Source organism: Radiomyces spectabilis (assembly GCF_025331425.1).
Source record: "Radiomyces spectabilis strain NRRL 2753 chromosome Unknown BYT42scaffold_13, whole genome shotgun sequence".
In the NCBI taxonomy this organism is placed as follows: domain Eukaryota; kingdom Fungi; phylum Mucoromycota; class Mucoromycetes; order Mucorales; family Radiomycetaceae; genus Radiomyces; species Radiomyces spectabilis.
Window position 1 is genome coordinate 88,578 of NW_026251938.1, and position 20,499 is coordinate 109,076.

Here is a 20,499-nt window from a genome sequence, read left to right on the forward strand (position 1 = left end):
AGTTTCCTTCAGCCATCCTTCTTCTTTACTTTTTTTCCCTTTTGTTTCATATTCTGCACATCTCTATTTCATATTTTCACACACAAGAAGAATGGTGAACGCCAATACCAATCACATCGATGCGTGGAAGGCTCGTCTGCAGAATCTTTCCGATCTGCTGTTGCCAACCGATTATCCAAGACCACTGCCGCCTCGCACCGTCGAAGAAGTTGAGGCTTTTGAATTGCCCGAAAAAACTTTGTTAAGTATCTTACAACTGTCCATGGCCAAGGAATATGACGGTGCACATCCTTCGCCGTTTTCGATTCTTTTGGCGGCATTCGCCGTGTTGTTGCAGCGTTACACGGGCGACGAAGCATTTGCTGTGGGCTCGTCTTCTCCTTCCGGCAACCCATTGGCTTTACGGTTAGACGTAGATCCATTGCAATCATTTGAACAGATCTTGGATATGGTCAATCAGGTAAGATAGGATCCCCGATGAAGTGTGTTATGAGGATCATGGAACTTATCAGAGTGATGGTATGACCCGTGTGTTTGTGCGGTGTATAGGTGGAAGCTGAGGCTTTAGCGCAAGAAGTTCCCTTTGAACAACTTGTAGAAGCCGTGGATAAGGGGACTGATCCCGACAGTCGTCGTCCTTTGTTCCGTGTGCGTTTCTACAACGAAACCGATACTCCCTCCCCCACTCAGTTGTCCTCCACTTCAGCAAGTACTGATTTGACCATCTTTATCACATCTCCCGAAGCTTCCACTTCCTTGCGTACCGCTTTCTTGCGCCCTATTACCATTCGTGTGGTCTATAATCAGATCCTTTTCACCTCTCGACGCATCCATTACATTCTCTCTCAATTGAACTCTGTCCTTGACAACGCGGCTAAGTCCCAAACGCTTCCTGTGGGTCAAATTCCACTGACGGATGCTTCTATCGATCCTGCTCTGCCCGATCCTACCACCGATCTTCATTGGTCCTTATGGCGAGGTGCCGTAAGCGACATTTTTGCCAGTAATGCCGAGAAACATCCCGAACGAACATGCATTGTCGAGACATCTGAAACGCCTGGTGCGCCCCAGATTGTCTATACATACCAGCAAATCCACCATGCCTCCAACTTGGTCGCCCATTACCTGTTGGACAACGGTATTCAGCGTGAGGATGTGGTCATGATCTATGCTTATCGCGGTGTCGACCTTGTGGTCGCCATCATGGGTGTCTTGAAAGCGGGAGCTACCTTTAGTGTCATTGGTAAGTAGCCGACAGGTTGATGGGAGTGCATCTTATCGCATCTTTGGTGTAACCCTCAATCTCTGATTTCCTTTTTTAGATCCTGCCTACCCGCCAGCACGTCAAGAAATTTATCTCTCTGTCGCCACTCCTCGTGGTCTCATTGTTATTGACCAGGCAGGCCAGATCGCACCTTCCGTACGAGAATACATCAAGAAGGAGCAGCAAGTGGTTTGTGAAATTCCCAGTTTGAGAATCCAGCCCAACGGCCATGTATTGGGTGGTGCGGCTTCCAATGGCCAAGATATCTTTGACGCCTCGCGCGATCGCGCAGCTCAAAATACCAATGTGGTGATTGGTCCCGACAGCATCGGTACGCTCAGTTTCACCAGTGGCAGTACGGGTATTCCCAAAGGTTGGTATTCAATGATTTTATCTTTATATGGTTTTTCGAAAACTCGATGCTAATCGAATCGATGAACCCCCAGGTGTCCGCGGTCGTCACTTTTCTTTGACCCACTTTTATCCATGGATGGCCCAGGAATTCGGAATTTCCAGTGAAGACAAGTTCACCATGTTGTCCGGTATTGCGCACGATCCCATTCAACGTGATATCTTCACCCCCTTGTTCTTTGGTGCCGAATTACATGTGCCTACCAGCGAAGATATCGGTGTTCCCGGCAAGTTGGCCGAATGGATGCATCGTTCGCAAGTGACCATTACCCATTTGACTCCTGCCATGGGTCAGCTTCTTTCATCTCACGCTCAAAACGAAATCCCCAGCCTTCGTAATGCCTTTTTCGTCGGCGACATCTTGACCAAACGTGACGCCGCTCGTATTCAGAAATACGCTCCCAATGTTGCGGTCATCAATATGTACGGTACTACCGAAACCCAGCGTTCAGTTTCTTACTATGTGGTCCCTGCTCGATCTTCACACCCGGCGTTTTTGAGCTCGCAAAAGGAAGTCATTCCTGCCGGTAAGGGTATGGTCAACGTCCAATTGTTGGTGGTCAACCGACACGACCGTACCAAGATGTGTGGTGTGGGTGAAATTGGTGAAATCTACGTACGCGCTCCCGGTCTGGCCGAAGGCTACCTCCGTCTTCCCGATGCAACCAACGAAAAGTTCATTCCCAACTGGTTTGTCAAGGATCCCAATGCCCAAGATGAGCACATCGAAGCAGTTGTCCAAGGAGATGCCTGGAAGGAGTTTTACAAGGGAAAGCGCGATCGTATGTATCGCTCGGGTGATTTAGGTCGCTACCGCCCCGACGGCAATGTGGAGTGCACTGGCCGTGCTGACGATCAGGTGAAGATTCGCGGCTTCCGCATCGAACTCGGTGAAATTGACACGCATCTGTCGCAACATCCTCTGATTCGTGAAAACTGTACGTTGGTGCGTCGTGACAAGAATGAGGAACAAACCTTGGTCGCCTACTTTGTCCCTGAAAAGAACGCCGATGCTGAGCTTGGCAGTGCCACCGAGAATGATGAAGAAACCTACAACGAGACCGACGTCCGTTCTCGTCGCCGTTATCGCAAATTGGTCAAGAGCGTGCGTGATTACCTCAAGCAAAAGTTGCCCTCGTATGCCATTCCTTCGGTATTTGTCCCTCTGGTTCGCATGCCTTTGACTCCGAACGGCAAGGTGGATAAGAACGCACTTCCTTTCCCTGATACTGCTCAGTTCCAGTCCAGTGCTTCGCCTGCCCCGGCCGCGGCTCTCTCCCAGCTTCCTGAAATGTCCCAAAACGAACAGATCATTCACAGCATCTGGCAAAAACTGCTCCCCTCGCCCGATCCCGTCATTGGTTTGGATGAAAGCTTCTTTGACATTGGCGGTCACTCGTTGATTGCCACACGTCTCGTGTTTGAAATCCGCCAGCAGTTCCAGGTCGATGCCCCGCTTGGATTGGTCTTTGCCGAACCTACCATTCGCGGTTTGGCTCGTGAAGTCAGCAAGTTGCAGGACAGCGATCTTTTGCTTGATAAGGACGAGGAAGCCGAGAAGCAACCTGTTCCCGAGAAGGAAGCCGTGGATTACGCTGCCGATGTCGAAAAATTGGCGGCTGAGTATTTGCAGTCGACCTACCCCGCTCTTGCCGCTCAAAGCAACGCAGAACGTATCATTGTCTTGACTGGTGCCACGGGTTTCTTGGGCGCGTTCATCTTGGCTCGTTTGTTGAGCTACGAAAAGACTCGCGTAGTGTGTATTGTGCGTGCCAAAGATGCAGCTACGGCTCACGATCGTGTGAAACAGACGGCCGTCAATCATGCTGTGTGGGATGATGCTTTCGAGAGTCGTATCGAAGCCGTGTGCGGTGATCTGGCCAGTGAGCGCCTTGGCTTATCCAATGCCGACTGGGATCGTCTTGCTCAAGCGGATGTCGTTGTTCACAATGGTGCTCTGGTCCATTGGGTGTACCCTTACCACCAACTTCGCGCTCCCAACGTTATCGGTACTCTGTGGGCCATGCGCCTTGCCTCGGATCAAAAGCAGAAATCGTTCCACTTTGTCTCCTCCACCTCGGTGCTCGACAGCAACTATTACGTAGAAAAGGGCTCCTGCGTGTTGGAATCCGACGATCTCGAAGGATCGCGTACTGGGCTGACGTCGGGTTACGGTCAGAGCAAGTGGGTGGCTGAAAAGTTGATCATGGAAGCTGCGCGCCGTGGTATGCCTGCCACCATTATTCGTCCGGGTTACATTCTTGGCGATTCACACACTGGTGTGACCAACACCGATGACTTTATCTGGCGCTTGATCAAGGGTTGTATTGAATTGGGTTACGTGCCTGCCATCTCCAACGTCGTGAACTGTTGTGCTGTGAACTACGTTGCTTCCGTGGTGGCCGGTGCTGCTTTCTATGACAATCAATCCAGCCAGCTCGGTGTTCTCCAAGTGACTCATCCACTCAATTTCACCTTCAACGACTTGTTTGCTACCTTGTCTACCTATGGTTACAGCTGCCAACAAACCGAATACATCGACTGGCGTAACAAGCTGATGGATTACACTTTGCAATCACAAGACCATTCTTTGTTCCCACTGCTCCATTTCGTCCTGGATGATTTGCCGACTTCCACCAAGAGCGCACCATTGAGTGACCAAAACACGCAACAAATTTTGGCTCAAGACGGCATCCAATGTCCCTTGATGGGTGACGATTTGATGGGTCTTTACTATGCCTATCTTATCAAGGCCGGTTATTTACCCACCCCTCCCAAGCAAGGCCGCGCTTTGCCTCAATTAGATATTAAAGTCCACTTGCTCAAGCGTAGTGGCGCTGCTTAGATTACTCTCTTTATTACATTCCCTCTTCTTCATTGTGCTTTCTTATTCATGTTTTGATCTTCCTTGTTGATATTGTCATAAAATATAAATTCATGTTATTAAACATACCTTCTATAATTTGACTGCAATTGACTCTTGGCTTTCGTATTCGCTCGATGCACACTAATGAAATAGCTGACACTGTGAGTAAGGCCGTATAATAACCATACAAGCAATTATGCTACGTTAACGTCATACTGTATGCCTGTGTCTCTAAAATTTTTGAAGGGATGAAGACTCAAGAGATGACTTTTTTTAGTGAGGTATCTAGCCATAGCTGTCATACATCATCCGAACAATGAACTACAAGGGAAACAAAGTTAAGAGTAGGGCCATGGCTCAATTTTGGTATATGGAAGTCTATTATTGAAGGACTTGTCAGCTTTTCTACAGACAGTGAGCTTTTAATTTACAAAAATCATGTACAATTGGGGTCTGAGGATACAGATGCAACGGGCGTCAAAAAGAGTATTTTAAGTTTTAAGCACCTGTTCCTTTTGCGTTTGAGAATCCGGATTGGTGATATGTTCTTTGACATACTCTTCTTGCTTGGATGCATTATTGAGCCAGCTAAGGTAGGCATTCCACAAAATTCCGAGACTGCTGACAAAAGGTAGTCGATATTGCAGCGGCATAAACTTGAAATTGATAAATTGGACCAGTGGCCAGACTTTGTAGTTGGTGATCAAGGCAGGCACAAACGCGTCTTCGAATTTCTCTTTCACACCTTCCCATTTTCGTGTCTCTGCAAAGCCCATGGCGGTAAAAAATACCACCAAACCTGCCGGTGCAAACAACGCTTGATCGGTTACCTAAAATATACAATAAGAAAAGCGCTCGACGTGAGACATGTGGAATGGAGATGCAGCATGACATTCCAATACTTACCATTCGTTTGATTGCCATTTTGTCTCCTTGACGCTTAACAGCTATTTGTGCGGCCTTGGAAGCCACTGTAGAAGCAACAGGCATGGGGAAAAATTTGTCCAGAAACATGTACCATTTTCCGGCGAGAGGCGCGACGCAGAAATTGTAAGCGGCAAAGCGAAGCGTGCGGGTGATATCGTATTTGGGTGTAGGAGGCCATAAATCTTCGTGCTCTTTCAGTTTGTCTGGAAGATGTTTATCCAATTTGTTGCGGCCTTGCTCTGATTTGGCTTCATAATAGGTGATAGTTTGGGCAAGGCCATCGCTAAATACGCCGAGAATCCCGTTGGTCACACATAAAGTAAGGATAGGCCGCTTGTTATAAGATCGGTTATAAAAGTCTCGAAGAGCACGCAGGCCACTCATGAAGATATGAAAAATATGAAAATGATGAAATGAAAAAAAAGTGGAACAAATTGTGCGTTTATATTTTGAAATTGCCTTTTCGCTCCTTTTTTATTACATCATTTTCCGAGGCGACGCGGAGTCAAATTGCATTGTTGCAATCATGACAGCAAGGTCCAAACCTGGCATTGGCAAAGGAGGCAAATGATTGGTGCGGAGTTACTAGTGTTTCGTTGATATCGGTTCCAAAGGCACCACGGAGTACCACTACCCCACTTGTCAAACACATTAGCGTTATTTTTTGATCTGAATTTTATTGTGTGCATTATTCTGCTCAAGTCCATTTTTTTGTCTCTCCCTTACGGTAGACTTCTCAAAAATTGACAGCCACAAGGCATTGGATAGGTCAAGGATAGCGTTTTGCACATAATCACATCGTAAAGGTCGTTTGGTCAGGTCCCAGCACTGTAAAAGCTTCTGCTTAAGACGACTTTACCAATTAGAAGTAACTTCTGTATCCTAGGAATCGTGGTGATAATCCATGGAGTCTGAAGCTTCTATTTCTATGGAATTTCAGAAAGAGATGATGGCTACTATCCAATTTCAAAGAGTTAGCGCAAACGGAAGGGAACTGAAGTTCACGATAATCGGTGCTACGTGAAATGCGTGAAGGCGTCCCATATGTTTGTTGTACGCCAGTTAGTGTTTGGTCTTGCACTCCCCTCGACGAGGGTCCCCATGTGTGTTATCTTCCTCAGAAACTCTATTCAAAACATCGACGCGCTACAGTGGTTGAGTATGAAGAGAGTACATTTGTTGAACAAAGACAGCCGCTGCCGCAGACAATGAGGGTGACCGGTCCCATGTAGATAGAGTTGACGAGCTGGATCCCCTCAAAAGATCAAACCAAACCGATCCATTGAAATGAACAGGAAAATGATCAAAAACGGCGTTATTCAGACCTGTTAATTGTGTCGTACTTACTCTCAAATATGGAGACGCATGTTACAACAACAAGCCAACTTGATTTCTCAGACGTGCGTTCTTACAGTATGATACTATAAACAACGAGCCCGTCAGTTGAACATCGGAGAGAATAAAAGCAAGGCTGTAACAAAATGGCCAGATCCTGACAGTCCTGCTCAACGCCTGAAAATAGATTCAACATGAATTGGGCTTCCCTCTCTCCATCCACTTGCTTAAAAATGTCCTTTGTTTTTATTGATCCAGTCGACCAACTTTTTGGATTTTGCCCTTCGTCCCCGAGCTGTTGCAGTCTCTGTCTCATGTTGCCTTTCTTCCTTACCTGTTGATCTTTTATCGATGGGTCCCAGATGTAGGCGACGCCACGATCGTTTTGGCGAGGTGCAGGCGGAGCGATTCCTATCCATACGCTTCATTCCACCGTGGATTTCTCCTGAAGATTCGTTTATAGTAGAACCTAGACTGACCTTCACTGATCACCCACTTTCCTGTATCAGTGCATTCCACAACCAATTTCAACCCGCCAAGTATGATACCATATATACACTGCTGTATCGGACCAATTGGATAACTGTTTCAATAATCTCAATACGACGCCAAACATTTAAGTGGTACACAACATATGGAACGCTGTCGCGCATATCACGTGGAATTATTTCATTCGTAAATTTTAGCTCGTGTGCGTACACTAATCGCTGAACTGGCGTACTCATCATCTCTTTTTGAGATTCCATAGAAAGAGAAGTGTCGGAGTCCATGGACCTGAATATAGACAGGCCGTTACTATGGCCAATACTATGGACACGAAAATTCGCTGAACAAATCATTGCCGCCACAATTTTGAGAAACAGTCTGTGAATTAGCTTGAATAACGGCAACCAGCGTGGAAACGGGAGAGAAGGCCCCAAATACCACCAGTCATGATAGGATCTAGAAACGGCTTGTCGGTCATTACATGTTCGCCCACTGCATATCAAGGATGGCAAGTTACAGAATCTCCGAATTAAACATTTGACAGACCGTCACAGCTGCATGACCGCTGGCACGGTGCATGTTGGGAGTGCCCGAACGACTTTGGCGTACGAAGCGCCTCTTTTACGAAACAATGAATCCGGACGCTGTAGTCGATCAAGCCCTCACCGAAATGAGGGAGTCCTCAGAAAAGCGTCAGCTTTTACTGGCGCAAGTCGAAAGCGCCACTATGAACCAAATGCTCAAGGTAAATAAACAGTAACCACCAATTTTGCAAAGCGCGTAGAGCTAATGAGTCTTCGTTCGAACAGAACTTGCACGCAACTGATGGCAATAATGTAGGCAAATAAGAGTTATTATGTTTGCTTAAGTCTTATCTGTTTTTTATTTTTTAGGTACGGCGGTCGAAAAGGTTAAAGACGACAGCTACCGACGCCAAATCAAAGAACGTAATAAGTCAGTTCAGAATACGGGGGAACAAAAATTCTAACTCAAACGTATTGAATCAGGATATCGTTGCCATGGACAACCTCATGTATGAAGGAATGGAAGGTAGCCTTGGTTTCAACCTTCAAAAGTATGCAACAAGCGTTGCCGCGATTACTTGGAAACAAAAGTACTTTCATTTGTAAGTCGTTTGAAGCAAAAAGCTTTTAGAGTGCTGGCGGCTGATCAAATTTTGCAATGTAGTACTTGTGCAAACGGTATCCTTGACATATCCGATTCTTCGCGCCTGTCATTTCTCAGAAGTTTACCGAAAGAGGTATCGATACAGATGTTGACCGAATTGACCTGCGCAAAAGATACCGAATATGTGGACTACAATTTGCCTATCCAGCAAATATTTAAGCAGGTACATGAATTGGGGGTTTTCTTATTCGCTTTCACAACTAACCTGCTTTTTTCATTAATTATGGGAAAGATAAATAGCAACAATAGTTTTCAAAAGATTTCAAAAGCGATATGCGACTTCGACTGTCACAATGATGAACAGGAGAGTGTACAAGAAGTGTACAAGTTCATGTATGTATCTCCACTTCATTTGCGTGCACGCGAAAGGGAGCTAATGTCATACGTGCTCTTTTCTTTTAGCTTCAAGATGCACGAAAAAAAGGCCTTCATATTCCACCAAGACCGCCAAAAAATGTATTCTGAACAAGATTACATTGTGAAGTTCTGGGCCCCTGTTTTCGAGACTTTCTTTGGTCAGGACGAGCATATTTTTTTACATTGGCAAGTACAATTATACTGCACATGTATATCATCGTGTTCTCCGCATAACATTTTGCTTTCTAGGGGCGATACGCAAGCTCAAGCTTGCAAAAAGAACGATCTCAAAATGAAGCTGGATATGAGGGTCATGCTTATGAAGCATGGCCATTACGTCATGGAAGGCAGCAGTTGCGAGTACGCTGCCAAGGCAACCTGCAGCAAATTGTATAAAGACAGGTTGAAACTTGTGTTGGGCGCGAAAGCTTACTTAAATGAAATCATCGAGAATTGCCCGCACCTAGACGACGATGACATCCGTGAAATCCGAATCCCATATATCCAAGTCATGGGCTTTCAGGCGGTGTTGTCTGTACTGTCAATTAAAGACAAGGGAGTTTACATTGCGGAAGAAATTTCCAAGTTTGACTTTCCAACAACCAAGAAGCAGATACGGAAAGGTCGTTTGAGAGACCTTGTTAAGGCCCTGTCACTCCTAAAGGTATGATGCGGTCAATAATCTGAAGAATATACAATGTATCTAAAATAACACCATTAGCATCTACTGGATAACCTAAGTTGCCGGATCGAAGAAGGAAAAGTTGAACATGGTGGCAACAAAATGGCCCGTATCATTGAAGAACAAAAAGTAAAGAAAGCCACGAACGGCCAATGGTTGAGCAAGCTTAAACTGCCATCTGTGCTAGATGAGAACGATGATGACGCCGACGAGGATGACGATGACGACGAAGATGAAGATGAAGACTAAGACAAAAACAAAGAGAAGGAGGAGGGGGAGGAGCAGGACTATGCTTCATGTAAATGCAAATATTGTATGTCATAATAAGGGCTTATCTAAGAGGTTCATGTAAATATAATCAAGATATGGAGGGATATTGAGCATGCAATAGTTCATAACGAAAATTGATCACCGTAAATACAATTGGACTTTCTGCTAAATTCCACAAGATTCCGTGCGTTAATGCGATCGTGTGAAAAATAATAATAATAAAAACTGGATCAACGTTAATAAAGATAATAATTGACTGACACTTGATTTGCATTGACATTCAATCAACCAGGAATGGCAGCAGTTTTCTAACTGATTAAAGGAGGCCGAACAAATCCCTCGTTGTTTATCATTTTATCATCGCTACAGCATTATATTATTCAGTTAATGGAATTTAATCTGAAGCTTACGAGTTAATTAAGTGTAGATGAATAACTTTATCCGATACTGTACGTATAAATAGGGCTGTAAGGTAGTTGTAGACATAATGAATTACCGTAGTTGCGCAGACTACGATACAGACATTATAGAAGAAATTGACGAGGCACTTCTTTATAATCCTCATCTTTTTGTAACATCTTCATCTTAAGACAAATATATTCAGTCTCACGCTAGTCAACGTCTCATAAGCTAAAGGAACAACAGATCCCTGTCCTCATATTTCTATACTATTAACTGAATGAAGAAGATAGCAGCCAGTGTATACATTGGCGGTTTGCAAGACTATTTTCTAACCTTGCTGCCGTCGACAAAGTCATAAAACTCGACGGAAATTGTAACGTTGATCAACATCCATGATCCACTTCTTTTCTCTTCTTCAATCGCCTTGCCGATCCTTTGTTTGCTTGATTGAACGACCTGCCATGCTGTTGATTTGTGCCCGATGCATGCTACACTCAATTCTAATCCCGCTTTGCGGCCCGTTGTCCCGCGATATCTTTTTCCTGGAATCTCAACCTTATTAAAATGTTTGACATACCTACGGCTCAACCAGACGAATCTGCGAACAGATCTGTATCGAGGTGTCGTAGATGCAGTAGAGCTGGGTGACAATGACCTTTAGAGCGTCGGGCAACGGGTGATCTTGCCGTCCACTTTCATTGGCAGCCCCAGGCACATGCGCCAGCTTTACCATGATTCCATGAACATCGTACGTCGATGCGGGCATCCCGATCTATTCATCACTTTCACTTGCAATCCTCAGTGGAAGGAAATACAGGACGAGCTGGCTCCTCTCCAGGAGCACAATATCGCGGCTACTGTTTGGTGTGATCGTGCTGTCTACCAGGATCACTCCAACTTCGCTTGCGGTTGGTGCATTGTACCAGCGAGCATCAGGCGTGTTTTCCGCGCTTATGAGCAGTCTCACATCTACAGCTCCGTCCGACTCACGTAAAACATGCGCCATCGATAGCAACAGCGGAACAAACGGGTTTATTTCCATGAGCAGATCTTGGAGAATGAGCAAGGTTGCATTTCGCAAATATGGAGCCACAGCGTTTCGGTGTGCCAGTTGGGTGTCGGAGTCGTATATGTACAGCTGAGCAAATGCAGGAGTCTTGTTATCCGTTGGTGGAAGCAGGCCACCGATCCGATGATAGATGCCTCCTTGGATGCGATAACAGTAAGCTCCACTGCGATTGTTGGCCACTGACTCGTCAATTTGAGCACCTAGGGAAGTGAAACTGAGATTTGTGTTGTAGCCGCGGATCTGCTCACGGAAATCTCCTCCATTGTCGGTGTTGCTACGAAGAAGACGCGCAATTGTAGGAGGTGTAGGCTCCAAAGGCGGAAGCACAACGGAACCTTGAGCACAGCAGACCTGGAACTGTGGATTAGCGATGGATCCAGACATACGCTCTTTGAGCCACATGTGTGCCTGGCAGAAATTGCACACGGCATCCATGCGTCCCAAGATATGTCTCTCTGGAAGTTCCCACTCGTTATTTCGGCCACTGTTGAGCGTTCCTGATTGTTCACTTGACAGCGTATTAGCATGATGGTCGAAATCTGCTTGGGCAACGGGCGCAGGTAAAGTACGAATACGTTCCGTAGTGTCACTTTCTCCAGCCACCCTCATAGCCAATCTTGCTGGATTACGGGCAAGCGAAATGGTTGGAACGCTGGTGACCCAGTTGTTGGCAAGCTCCGCAACGGACTTCGCTTGGTCCTTGGGTTGTAGTAACTCTACTTTGTTGGGCACGTCGGGGGTTGTTGGGGCAGTTGCGGTTGGTGGAGCGAGCATGTCCTGGCAAACTGCAAGAAGCACAATAAAGGTTTGAAGATGACATTGAATTAGTTTTCAGAGGAAGAATAAGAAAGAAGAAAGGAACAGGCCTGGATAATGCAAAGCAATACGATCTCTTGCATCCGTGTATGATCACGGTCTATCTATTCACAAAAGGAAGCACATCCGTTGTTGATCGGCCCGATCTTTGTGCGCGAGTTTCAATATGAAGCGTAAAGCTCTGCTGGAAGATCTAACGAAGAGCCATATTCTGGGAAGAGTCGTTGCCCATGTACACACGGTGGAGTTTCAGAAGCGAGGCTTACCGCATCTTCATTTACTTTTGGTGCTACATCCAGACGATAAGCCGAGAACACTTGATGACTATGATCGTATCGTTTGTGCCGAACTTCCGGACAGTGAGAGACTTCCTGATCTCTACGAGACCGTCAGCAGATGTATGATGCACGGTCCGTGTGGAACAACTCATCCGAGGTCTCCCTGCATGGAAAACGGCTCATGTAAAAAGCGCTACCCGCGCTCCTTTAACGACGCTACCATCGAAGATCCCAGGGGCTACCCTCTTTACCATCGCCGCAATAATGGAGATGTCGTTCTCAAAAACAATGTTCAGCTGGACAACAGATGGGTCGTGCCGCATAATAGATTTCTATGTGCGAAATACAACGCTCACATCAATGTCGAAATTTGTACTTCCTTGGAAAGTGTCAAATACTTACACAAATATGTATACAAAGGCCATGATCGAGCTGCAGCAGCAATGTATCGTGCCGACAATGACAGAAACGTCCGAGAGCAAGTCGATGAGATCACTCGCTTCATTGATGCCCGGTATGTATCCGCTGCCGAGGCCGTTCACCGGTTGCTGTCGTTCACAATGCATCGTGAGTATCCGAGCACACAACGCCTCGCTATCCACCTTGAAAACGAGCAGATTGTGCAGTTCCGAGAGGATGAAAACCCGCAGATCGTTGCAGATCGTCAGCACGAAACCACATTGACTGCGTGGTTTGCGCGAAACCGACTTGATCCTCACGCACGTACTCTTCTGTATCCCGATTTTCCAGAACGATACGTCTACCATCCTAGATCCCATAGATGGAAACCTCGCCAACGTAGATTTGGTAACACAATCGGGCGCGTCTACGCTGTTTCACCGCGTCAAGTAGCGAAGTACTACCTTCGAATGTTGCTATATAGCGTCCCCGGAGCACAGAGCTTCGAACACATTCGAACAGTCGATGGCATTGTCATGCCCACGTATCAAGCAGCTGCGCGAACGTTGGGACTTCTCGGAGCGAATGACGAATGAGAAAACTGTCTTCAGGAAGCCGCGAGTTATCAAATGCCGTGTGCTCTTCGATTTCTGTTCGCCATCATTGTTAATGAATGTCAGGCTCCTGATCCGTTTGAGCTTTGGATGCAGATTCGCCAGCATTTGCCAGAAGACTATATCCATTTTTGGAGAACTCAATCCGGGCGACGTCGGTCAAGTGGAGGCACCACAAACCGTGTACGATCGCGGGTTACTTGACATTGAAGATCATCTCAACGGTCAGTCAACTTCTTTGCTCAACTATGATGGTTTTGTTCTCCCTGCTCGCCAAGAAATTGACAGAATGGGACGCCGCTCTCAGCTTCGACTCATAAGAGAACAATACGATCTTATCGCAGATGCCGCCAACGCACCTGAAAGTCATGAACGCTTGAACGAAAACCAACGTGCCGTATACGATGCAATCATCCACAGTGTCGCGCATGGAAGCAATGCATCAGCCCGATTGTTCTTCGTCGACGGTCCTGGTGGCACAGGCAAGACCTTCCTCTTTGAAGACCTTCCTCTTTGATAGTATCCTTACTGCAGTACGTCAACAAGGCAGAATAGCTCTTGCTGTGGCTTCAAGTGGCACTGCTGCATTATTGTTGCGCGGCGGACGAACGGCTCACTCACAGTTCGGCATTCCGTTAAAAGTAGACCAGCATTCAATGTGCCATATCCCGCGACGATCCGAAAAAGCAGAGCTGATGTATCACGCAGAGTTGATTGTCTGGGATGAAGCTACAATGATGAGCCGACACGTTTTCGAAGCCGTTAGCCGTACATTGCAAGACTTGATGGCAACCAGAGATCCCGCTCTGCAGCATATTCCATTCGGAGGAAAGACTGTCGTTTTTGGTGGCGATTTTCGTCAGGTTCTTCCGGTCATTCCGAGGGCAACGCGTCCACAAACTGTCGAGCAGTGCTTGAACAAAGCTTCTTTTTGGTCTTCGGTCGAAATCCTACGCTTAAACATCAACATGCGCTTTCAACAGGCACGCTTGGTCAATAACGAGGATGCAGAGATTCTAGAGAACTTTGCCACATACCTTCTGCGCATTGGCAACGGACTGGAACCGAACCATGGAAACAGGGGCATCCAAATCCCAACAGAAATGTTATTGCCATCCTCCGATTCGAGCGACCTCATTAGTGCAGTATACGGCACCAGCATTCGAAACGTTCCGGCAGCCGAATTCTTTATTGAACGAGCTATCTTGACACCAAAAAATTCAGACGCAGCTTTTCTGAACGGAAAAGTTATCAAGAGGTTTCCAGGTGAAGTGCGTATCTATCGAGGTGCCGACAGCATGGAATCTGAAGAAGAGCAATTATTCCACCAAGTGGAAATTCTGAACTCCATGAGTCCGGCGAGCCTACCACCCCATCGATTGATCCTCAAAGTCGGTTGTCCTATCATGTTGCTACGCAATATCGATGTCACAAAAGGACTCTGCAACGGAACCCGATTGATTTGCCGTTCATTCCAATCCCATGTCATCGAAGCAGAAATCGCAACTGGCGTGAATGTTGGAAATCGCGTGTTCATCCCTCGAGTCATTTTGACCAACGAATCGGACGAAAATGGAATTCATTTCAAGCGACGCCAATTTCCCATCCGCGTCGCGTTTGCAATGACAATAAACAAGGCACAAGGACAAACGTTCGATACTATCGGACTATTCCTACCGGTTCCGGTGTTTGCCCATGGGCAGCTATATGTTGCTATGTCACGCGTACGTAGACCATCAGCGATAAAAATCTTGATCGTTCGGGATGCAAGCGATCGATCTACAGAAGTATGCACCAAGAACATTGTCTACCGCGAAGTGTTTGACAGCCAACAGCTGGATCGTTAAGTCCTTGAATCACGCACTGCGCTATGGTCCTATTTTGTATCCTCATTTATGTATTTTATGTTTCTTTATGCCTTTTATTTTGTGTTTTTCATTATTTCAGTACGTTTGATTGTATGCTTTTTTTTGCCTCATGTTCCTTTACTTCTATCCTTATGTCTATTGTTTTTTTAAAATTATCCTTTACCCCTATGTTGTGTTTCTATCATTCTTTTATGGTTTACTGTATGCTTTTTGTCCTTATGTTCCTTTGATTTTATCCCTATGCTATGTTTTTCCCAGGTAATGATTTTTCTGTTATCTATTTTTGTCTCTTCCATTTAATATTATATGATGTCTAACTATTTCCGTTCCTGACTTTGCATACATATTGTTGTTCCTCTGTCGTGGATGAAGAAAATGATCGTTATGTGGCGGTGGGTCAGGGAGGGCAAGCCCCCCGGGAAAAAGGAAAAGAGACTGGGCATCATTGAATGCGCAAGATTTATGAGCACATCAACTAAATCTTCCCGATAAATCAACCCGAATGGAAGCTTATTGACAAAGATTAGAGTTAAGAGAACATCATCAAGCGGGACCTTTGGATACACAAATTCGAGTGCGGAGTTTTGAATTTTGCAAATGGAATATCCCATTCCAAACGCATCTTTAATCAGCTACTATTCCCACTAGCCTCAGATTAACAACAAACTATAGACCGAAAGAGCATAACTTTGTGATCTTTAAGATCAACAGACGCTACTAGTCTACATAATTAAAATCTTTGGGAAATTAGCGATTTGTAAATCACATGATCTACACTAAGTTATCAGGGCCTGTTAAACCTCTTTTTTTTTTATCTTTCAACCACGCCTCGCTGCCCACTTTCACGATAATAGGCGAAACAATCAGCAGCAAGATGCCGTTTGCACCAGCTGTGGTCAAACAGAGTATCGTCGTTTTTCGAATAAAAATGTGAGTAGAGTTCTTTTTGAAGAAAAGTGGTTGATGATACGACTGGCGTTCTTCTGTAGCATCATTCAATTTGTTGTTTTTTTTGTCAGTTATACTATATATGTCCTTTCATTCTCTTTCAATTTTCAATGAATCGAATAATACATAAGCAGACGTGCTTCGATCTATGAATTCATGCATCAGCGGGGTGACGATTGTTTCATCCATGGAGAATCATATATTTTTGTCTTCTTATCTTTTTTCTTTTGCTTTTCTCTCTCTCTTTCTGTTTGCTTGATAAACCCTCACTATCATTGTATCAAGATCCCATCCGCATCCATCATCCAGACCATTCTTATCCCGTGTACCTAACTTGGTTAAATTGACCACCATCCTCAAAAAGGTAAGCGTCGAGTGGTCTACCATTGATTTTGCTCCGGCAAAACAGACTCACCTCTCCTTTGCTTCCATCCTTCTTCCAGCTTCCGGTTATCTCCGTTTTCTTTTCGCCTAATAAGTTCTGGATACTACAAAATGACTTTCTCTCACCATCCATCCATCCATCTGGCGAAACCGGATGACGCCAAAGGCCATCGTTGGTGGTGTGGCTCTCTTTTTAATCAGAAAAACGCTTACGTGTCCTCTTCATGTTCCTCTCTTTTGGATTGCTTCTCATCATATGGTATTCGAGATGTCTTCCCGATTATTGTATTTTGTAGTTCATAGTATGTATTTTGTACATATTCTTTTCGCAGTCTTTTCCTCTTTTTTTCCCTCATGGTTTTTTAGGAGTTTTTACTGACGCGACCATTGTTTTTTTTTATCAATATGTACTTTATTTGTTTTTCTTTCTTTTTATTCGAGGGACTCTCGATATCTGGAATCCAACTCGAAATTACCGTCAATTCTGGCCACGTCAATATTTTTTGCCTGCTCAAGCTGACACCACCGATCCATCGCTTAACTGTCCCTGGAAGCAATTTTATTTTCCGCACCGAAGAAGAAGCTTACCTGGCGGTCCATATTCATCTATTTTTCTTCCGGTACACCGTTTGGTTCAAGGCAAGTCCAATTTTCTTTTCCTTTGCTATGATGTATAATGAACGTATACTAATTCAAAAATTTTTCAATGTCATATAATCCAAGTCAATGTCTAGCGATTAATGGCTATTGCAAACTCAAATAACAATATCTTGACGAACATTTGAATCAATCAAAGAGCTTACTAACTCATTGTTTTAAATACCCAACATACCCACACATCTTTCTAGATCTATCATAGCCTGGGCGGGATGGAACTGAGGGGGTCAATCAGCGCTGCCCTGCGCGTGTTCAGAAACAAATCATGTTGCAACGTATGCCATAAGGTTGTCATTAATATACCGAAGTTCCGTCAAGAGTGCTCGCCCAGGTTATGCCGTGTATGCGTTAGGCTTTTTGTCTGACGAAAGTCGCTCAATGTAAGAGGGCGGCCTCCGGTGGCAGGCGGCATCCATTGCACAGCGGGTGTACGGCTTGTTAAATTTAGAATTAAAATTACACAAACCCCCATCGCTTCATCGATACAATGGTAAATCTGCCCGCACTGTATTATCATCCTATATGACATGTAAAAAAAGAATACGTCCAATATCTTCCTTGCAAACGTTTGGTGATGGGATTATTATATGAGAAATTCAAAACCTTCTTCCTTTTCTTGCTTCACTTCGTCTTCGTCGGCAACGTCGTCTCCGGTTTCCGCTTCATCATCAACTTCGTTATCGTCAAAGTCAGATGGCAATTGAACCTTACTCAACCACTGATTATTTCCGACTTTTTTTGTGCTAATTCCTTCAATGACGCGTGCCGTTTTGTTGCCACCATGGTCAACTTTTCCTTCTTCGGTACGGCTATTCAGGTTCTTCAGTAAATGCTAATGAGAAACATTTTAGATACATGTATATTGTCCAATTAGCGGTTGCATCATACTTTCAGCAACGACAGAGCCTTAACAAGGTCTCCCAAATGACCTTTCCGTATCTGCTTCTTGGTTGTTGGGAAGTCAAATTTGAAAACTTCTTCCGCAATGTAAACTCCCTTGTCTTTGATCGACAGTACAGACAACACCGCCTGAAAGCCCAGGATTTGCAGGTATGGAATTCGAATGTCGCGGATGTCATCTTCGTCCAAGTGCGGGCAATTCGCGATGATTTCATTCAAGTAAGCTTTCGCTCCCAGCACGAGTTTTAACTTGTCACTGTACAGTTTTCTGCCGATTGCCTTCGAGGCGTACTCGCAGTCGCTGTCCTCCATAACGTAACGCCCACGCCTTATACTGATCAACCTGTTATCGAGCTTCATGTTAAGACCATTTGTTTTGTAAGGTTGGGCTTGTGTATCACGCCTAGGAAGTGAAATGTTATGCGGAGAACACGATGATATACATGTGTAGTATAATTGTACTTGCCAATGTAAAAAAATATGCTCGTCCTGACCAAAGAAAGTCTCGAAAACAGGGGCCCAGAACTTCACAATGTAGTCTCGCTCGGAATACATTTTTATGCGATCGCCATGGAACATAAAGGACTTTTTATCAAGCATCTTGAAGCTGAAGGAAAAGAGCACGTATGACATTAGCTCCCTTTCGCGTGCACGCAAATGAAGTGGAGATACATACATGAACTTGTACACTTCTTGTACACTCTCCTGTTCATCATTGTGACAGTCGAAATCGCATATCGCTTTTGAAATCTTTTTAAAACTATTGTTGCTATTTATCTTTCCCATAATTAATGAAAAAAGCGGGTTAGTTGTGAAAGCGAATAAGAAAACCCCCAATTCATGTACCTGCTTAAATATTTGCTGGATAGGCAAATTGTAGTCCACATATTCGGTATCTTTTGCGCAGGTCAATTCGGTCAACATCTGTATCGATACCTCTTTCGGTAAACTTCTGAGAAATGACAGGCGCGAAGAATCGGATATGTCAAGGATACCGTTTGCACAAGTACTACATTGCAAAATTTGATCAGCCGCCAGCACTCTAAAAGCTTTTTGCTTCAAACGACTTACAAATGAAAGTACTTTTGTTTCCAAGTAATCGCGGCAACGCTTGTTGCATACTTTTGAAGGTTGAAACCAAGGCTACCTTCCATTCCTTCATACATGAGGTTGTCCATGGCAACGATATCCTGATTCAATACGTTTGAGTTAGAATTTTTGTTCCCCCGTATTCTGAACTGACTTATTACGTTCTTTGCTTTGGTGTCGATAGCTTCCGTCTTTATTCTTTTCGAGTGCCGTAACTGAAATACATTATTGAGTAAGGTCAACCAAATCTAGGGTCCCGTCTATTTTGTCCTTCTTCGCTTACGTGGTCGACATTTGCCTCGCGCAGCTTCTGTATCAAATCAGAACGCAATCAGTTCTACGCACTATGTAATAACAGAATAGAATGTAACGCTTTCGTACCTTCAGCATCCGATTGACAGTGTCAAGTTCAACATGAGCCATTAACAATTGGCGTTTCGCAGAAGCCTCCTTCAACTTGGTGAGGGCTTCATCAACTAAAGCGTCCGGTTTCATTGTTTGTTGTTTTGTTGTGATATACCGACCGCAGAAGTGGGAGGTTCTAAGCTCCAATAAGAATCGTTAATTTGGAGTCGGTTATCGTTCCACTTACTTGTAGTTGAGTGGGTCCGCTCAAAAGGACCGTTCAAAGGGTTGTTGAATTTTGTGTGATGCTAATTTTCAAGCCCAGACGTAGAAGAGCGCATGATATGAATGCTGGATTCTTCATATCACTTGGCATGACGTAAACTTTTTGGCTCACAAAAATTTCGAGGGACTTGACAAACGCTGTGTGGGCGAAGCTTCGCCACTGCAAGCATCAAAGCCTTCGAACTTCCCAAGCACTTCTCTGCACCACTGGTAAATGCAATGCTACAATATTTGCAAGCTTTTGGACGCGCTAAATACTGACAACAAAAGAATGTTCTAGGCAATTTGTGGGGCCTCCGTATACAGTATGCTACTTTGACGGCAAACCGTTAAAACCAATCTCCTCCGGTTTTGCACGCACTGCGGTGGTAGATATGCCTATTGAGACTCTTTGAACCATCATTCAAAGCAGGATCTTAGGCTGAGAAACTAGTCTCTGTGACGCTGACAAGCTGACGATATCCACAGAAGCTGCAGTGTGTGCTCCGTGGCGTGTACTGTGCTGTAACATGTGGGTCGATAACTGAAGGGTTGATAGGGCTCTTCAGTGAAGTCTCTAGTTGGACCGTCTTACCTTTGCGGGTTTGGGTCGGCTCTACATGTTACATCCGAACGACAACGCTGGCGCTGTATGGGTATGTGTACATTTGTAGTTGAAT

General features: G+C 45.0%; 4 protein-coding genes across 4 annotated transcripts; 2 read left to right on the top strand and 2 right to left on the bottom strand.

The window, feature by feature from the left end:
• Positions 1 to 91: 91 nt before the first annotated feature.
• On the top strand, positions 92 to 4,520 carry BYT42DRAFT_548980 (L-aminoadipate-semialdehyde dehydrogenase; the record flags this gene model as incomplete). Its single annotated transcript, XM_051566046.1, has 4 exons — positions 92 to 460; positions 550 to 1,243; positions 1,323 to 1,637; positions 1,711 to 4,520. The coding sequence occupies 4 exons, from the start codon at positions 92 to 94 to the stop codon at positions 4,518 to 4,520; spliced, it is 4,188 nt and encodes a 1,395-aa protein (XP_051419496.1).
• Positions 4,521 to 4,890: 370 nt separating this feature from the next.
• Positions 4,891 to 5,903, bottom strand: BYT42DRAFT_607716 (uncharacterized protein). The gene is made up of 2 exons (XM_051571180.1): positions 5,448 to 5,903; positions 4,891 to 5,371 (listed from the first exon to the last, which is right to left on the bottom strand). Exons 1-2 carry the CDS (start codon positions 5,850 to 5,852, stop codon positions 5,033 to 5,035), a joined length of 744 nt encoding a protein of 247 aa, XP_051419497.1. The 5' UTR covers positions 5,853 to 5,903; the 3' UTR covers positions 4,891 to 5,032.
• A 1,821-nt stretch (positions 5,904 to 7,724) lies between these two features.
• BYT42DRAFT_102063 (uncharacterized protein) lies at positions 7,725 to 10,031 on the top strand. Its single transcript, XM_051562062.1, has 8 exons — positions 7,725 to 8,034; positions 8,099 to 8,125; positions 8,183 to 8,236; positions 8,297 to 8,415; positions 8,478 to 8,640; positions 8,710 to 8,810; positions 8,880 to 9,498; positions 9,556 to 10,031. Exons 1-8 carry the CDS (start codon positions 7,867 to 7,869, stop codon positions 9,763 to 9,765), a joined length of 1,461 nt encoding a protein of 486 aa, XP_051419498.1. The 5' UTR covers positions 7,725 to 7,866; the 3' UTR covers positions 9,766 to 10,031.
• Positions 10,032 to 17,583: 7,552 nt separating this feature from the next.
• BYT42DRAFT_583725 (uncharacterized protein) lies at positions 17,584 to 19,863 on the bottom strand. Its single transcript, XM_051569801.1, has 10 exons — positions 19,803 to 19,863; positions 19,592 to 19,751; positions 19,494 to 19,520; positions 19,372 to 19,425; positions 19,193 to 19,311; positions 18,968 to 19,130; positions 18,798 to 18,898; positions 18,588 to 18,728; positions 18,110 to 18,524; positions 17,584 to 18,053 (listed from the first exon to the last, which is right to left on the bottom strand). The coding sequence occupies exons 2-10, from the start codon at positions 19,703 to 19,705 to the stop codon at positions 17,805 to 17,807; spliced, it is 1,383 nt and encodes a 460-aa protein (XP_051419499.1). The 5' UTR covers positions 19,706 to 19,751; positions 19,803 to 19,863; the 3' UTR covers positions 17,584 to 17,804.
• Positions 19,864 to 20,499: the final 636 nt, after the last annotated feature.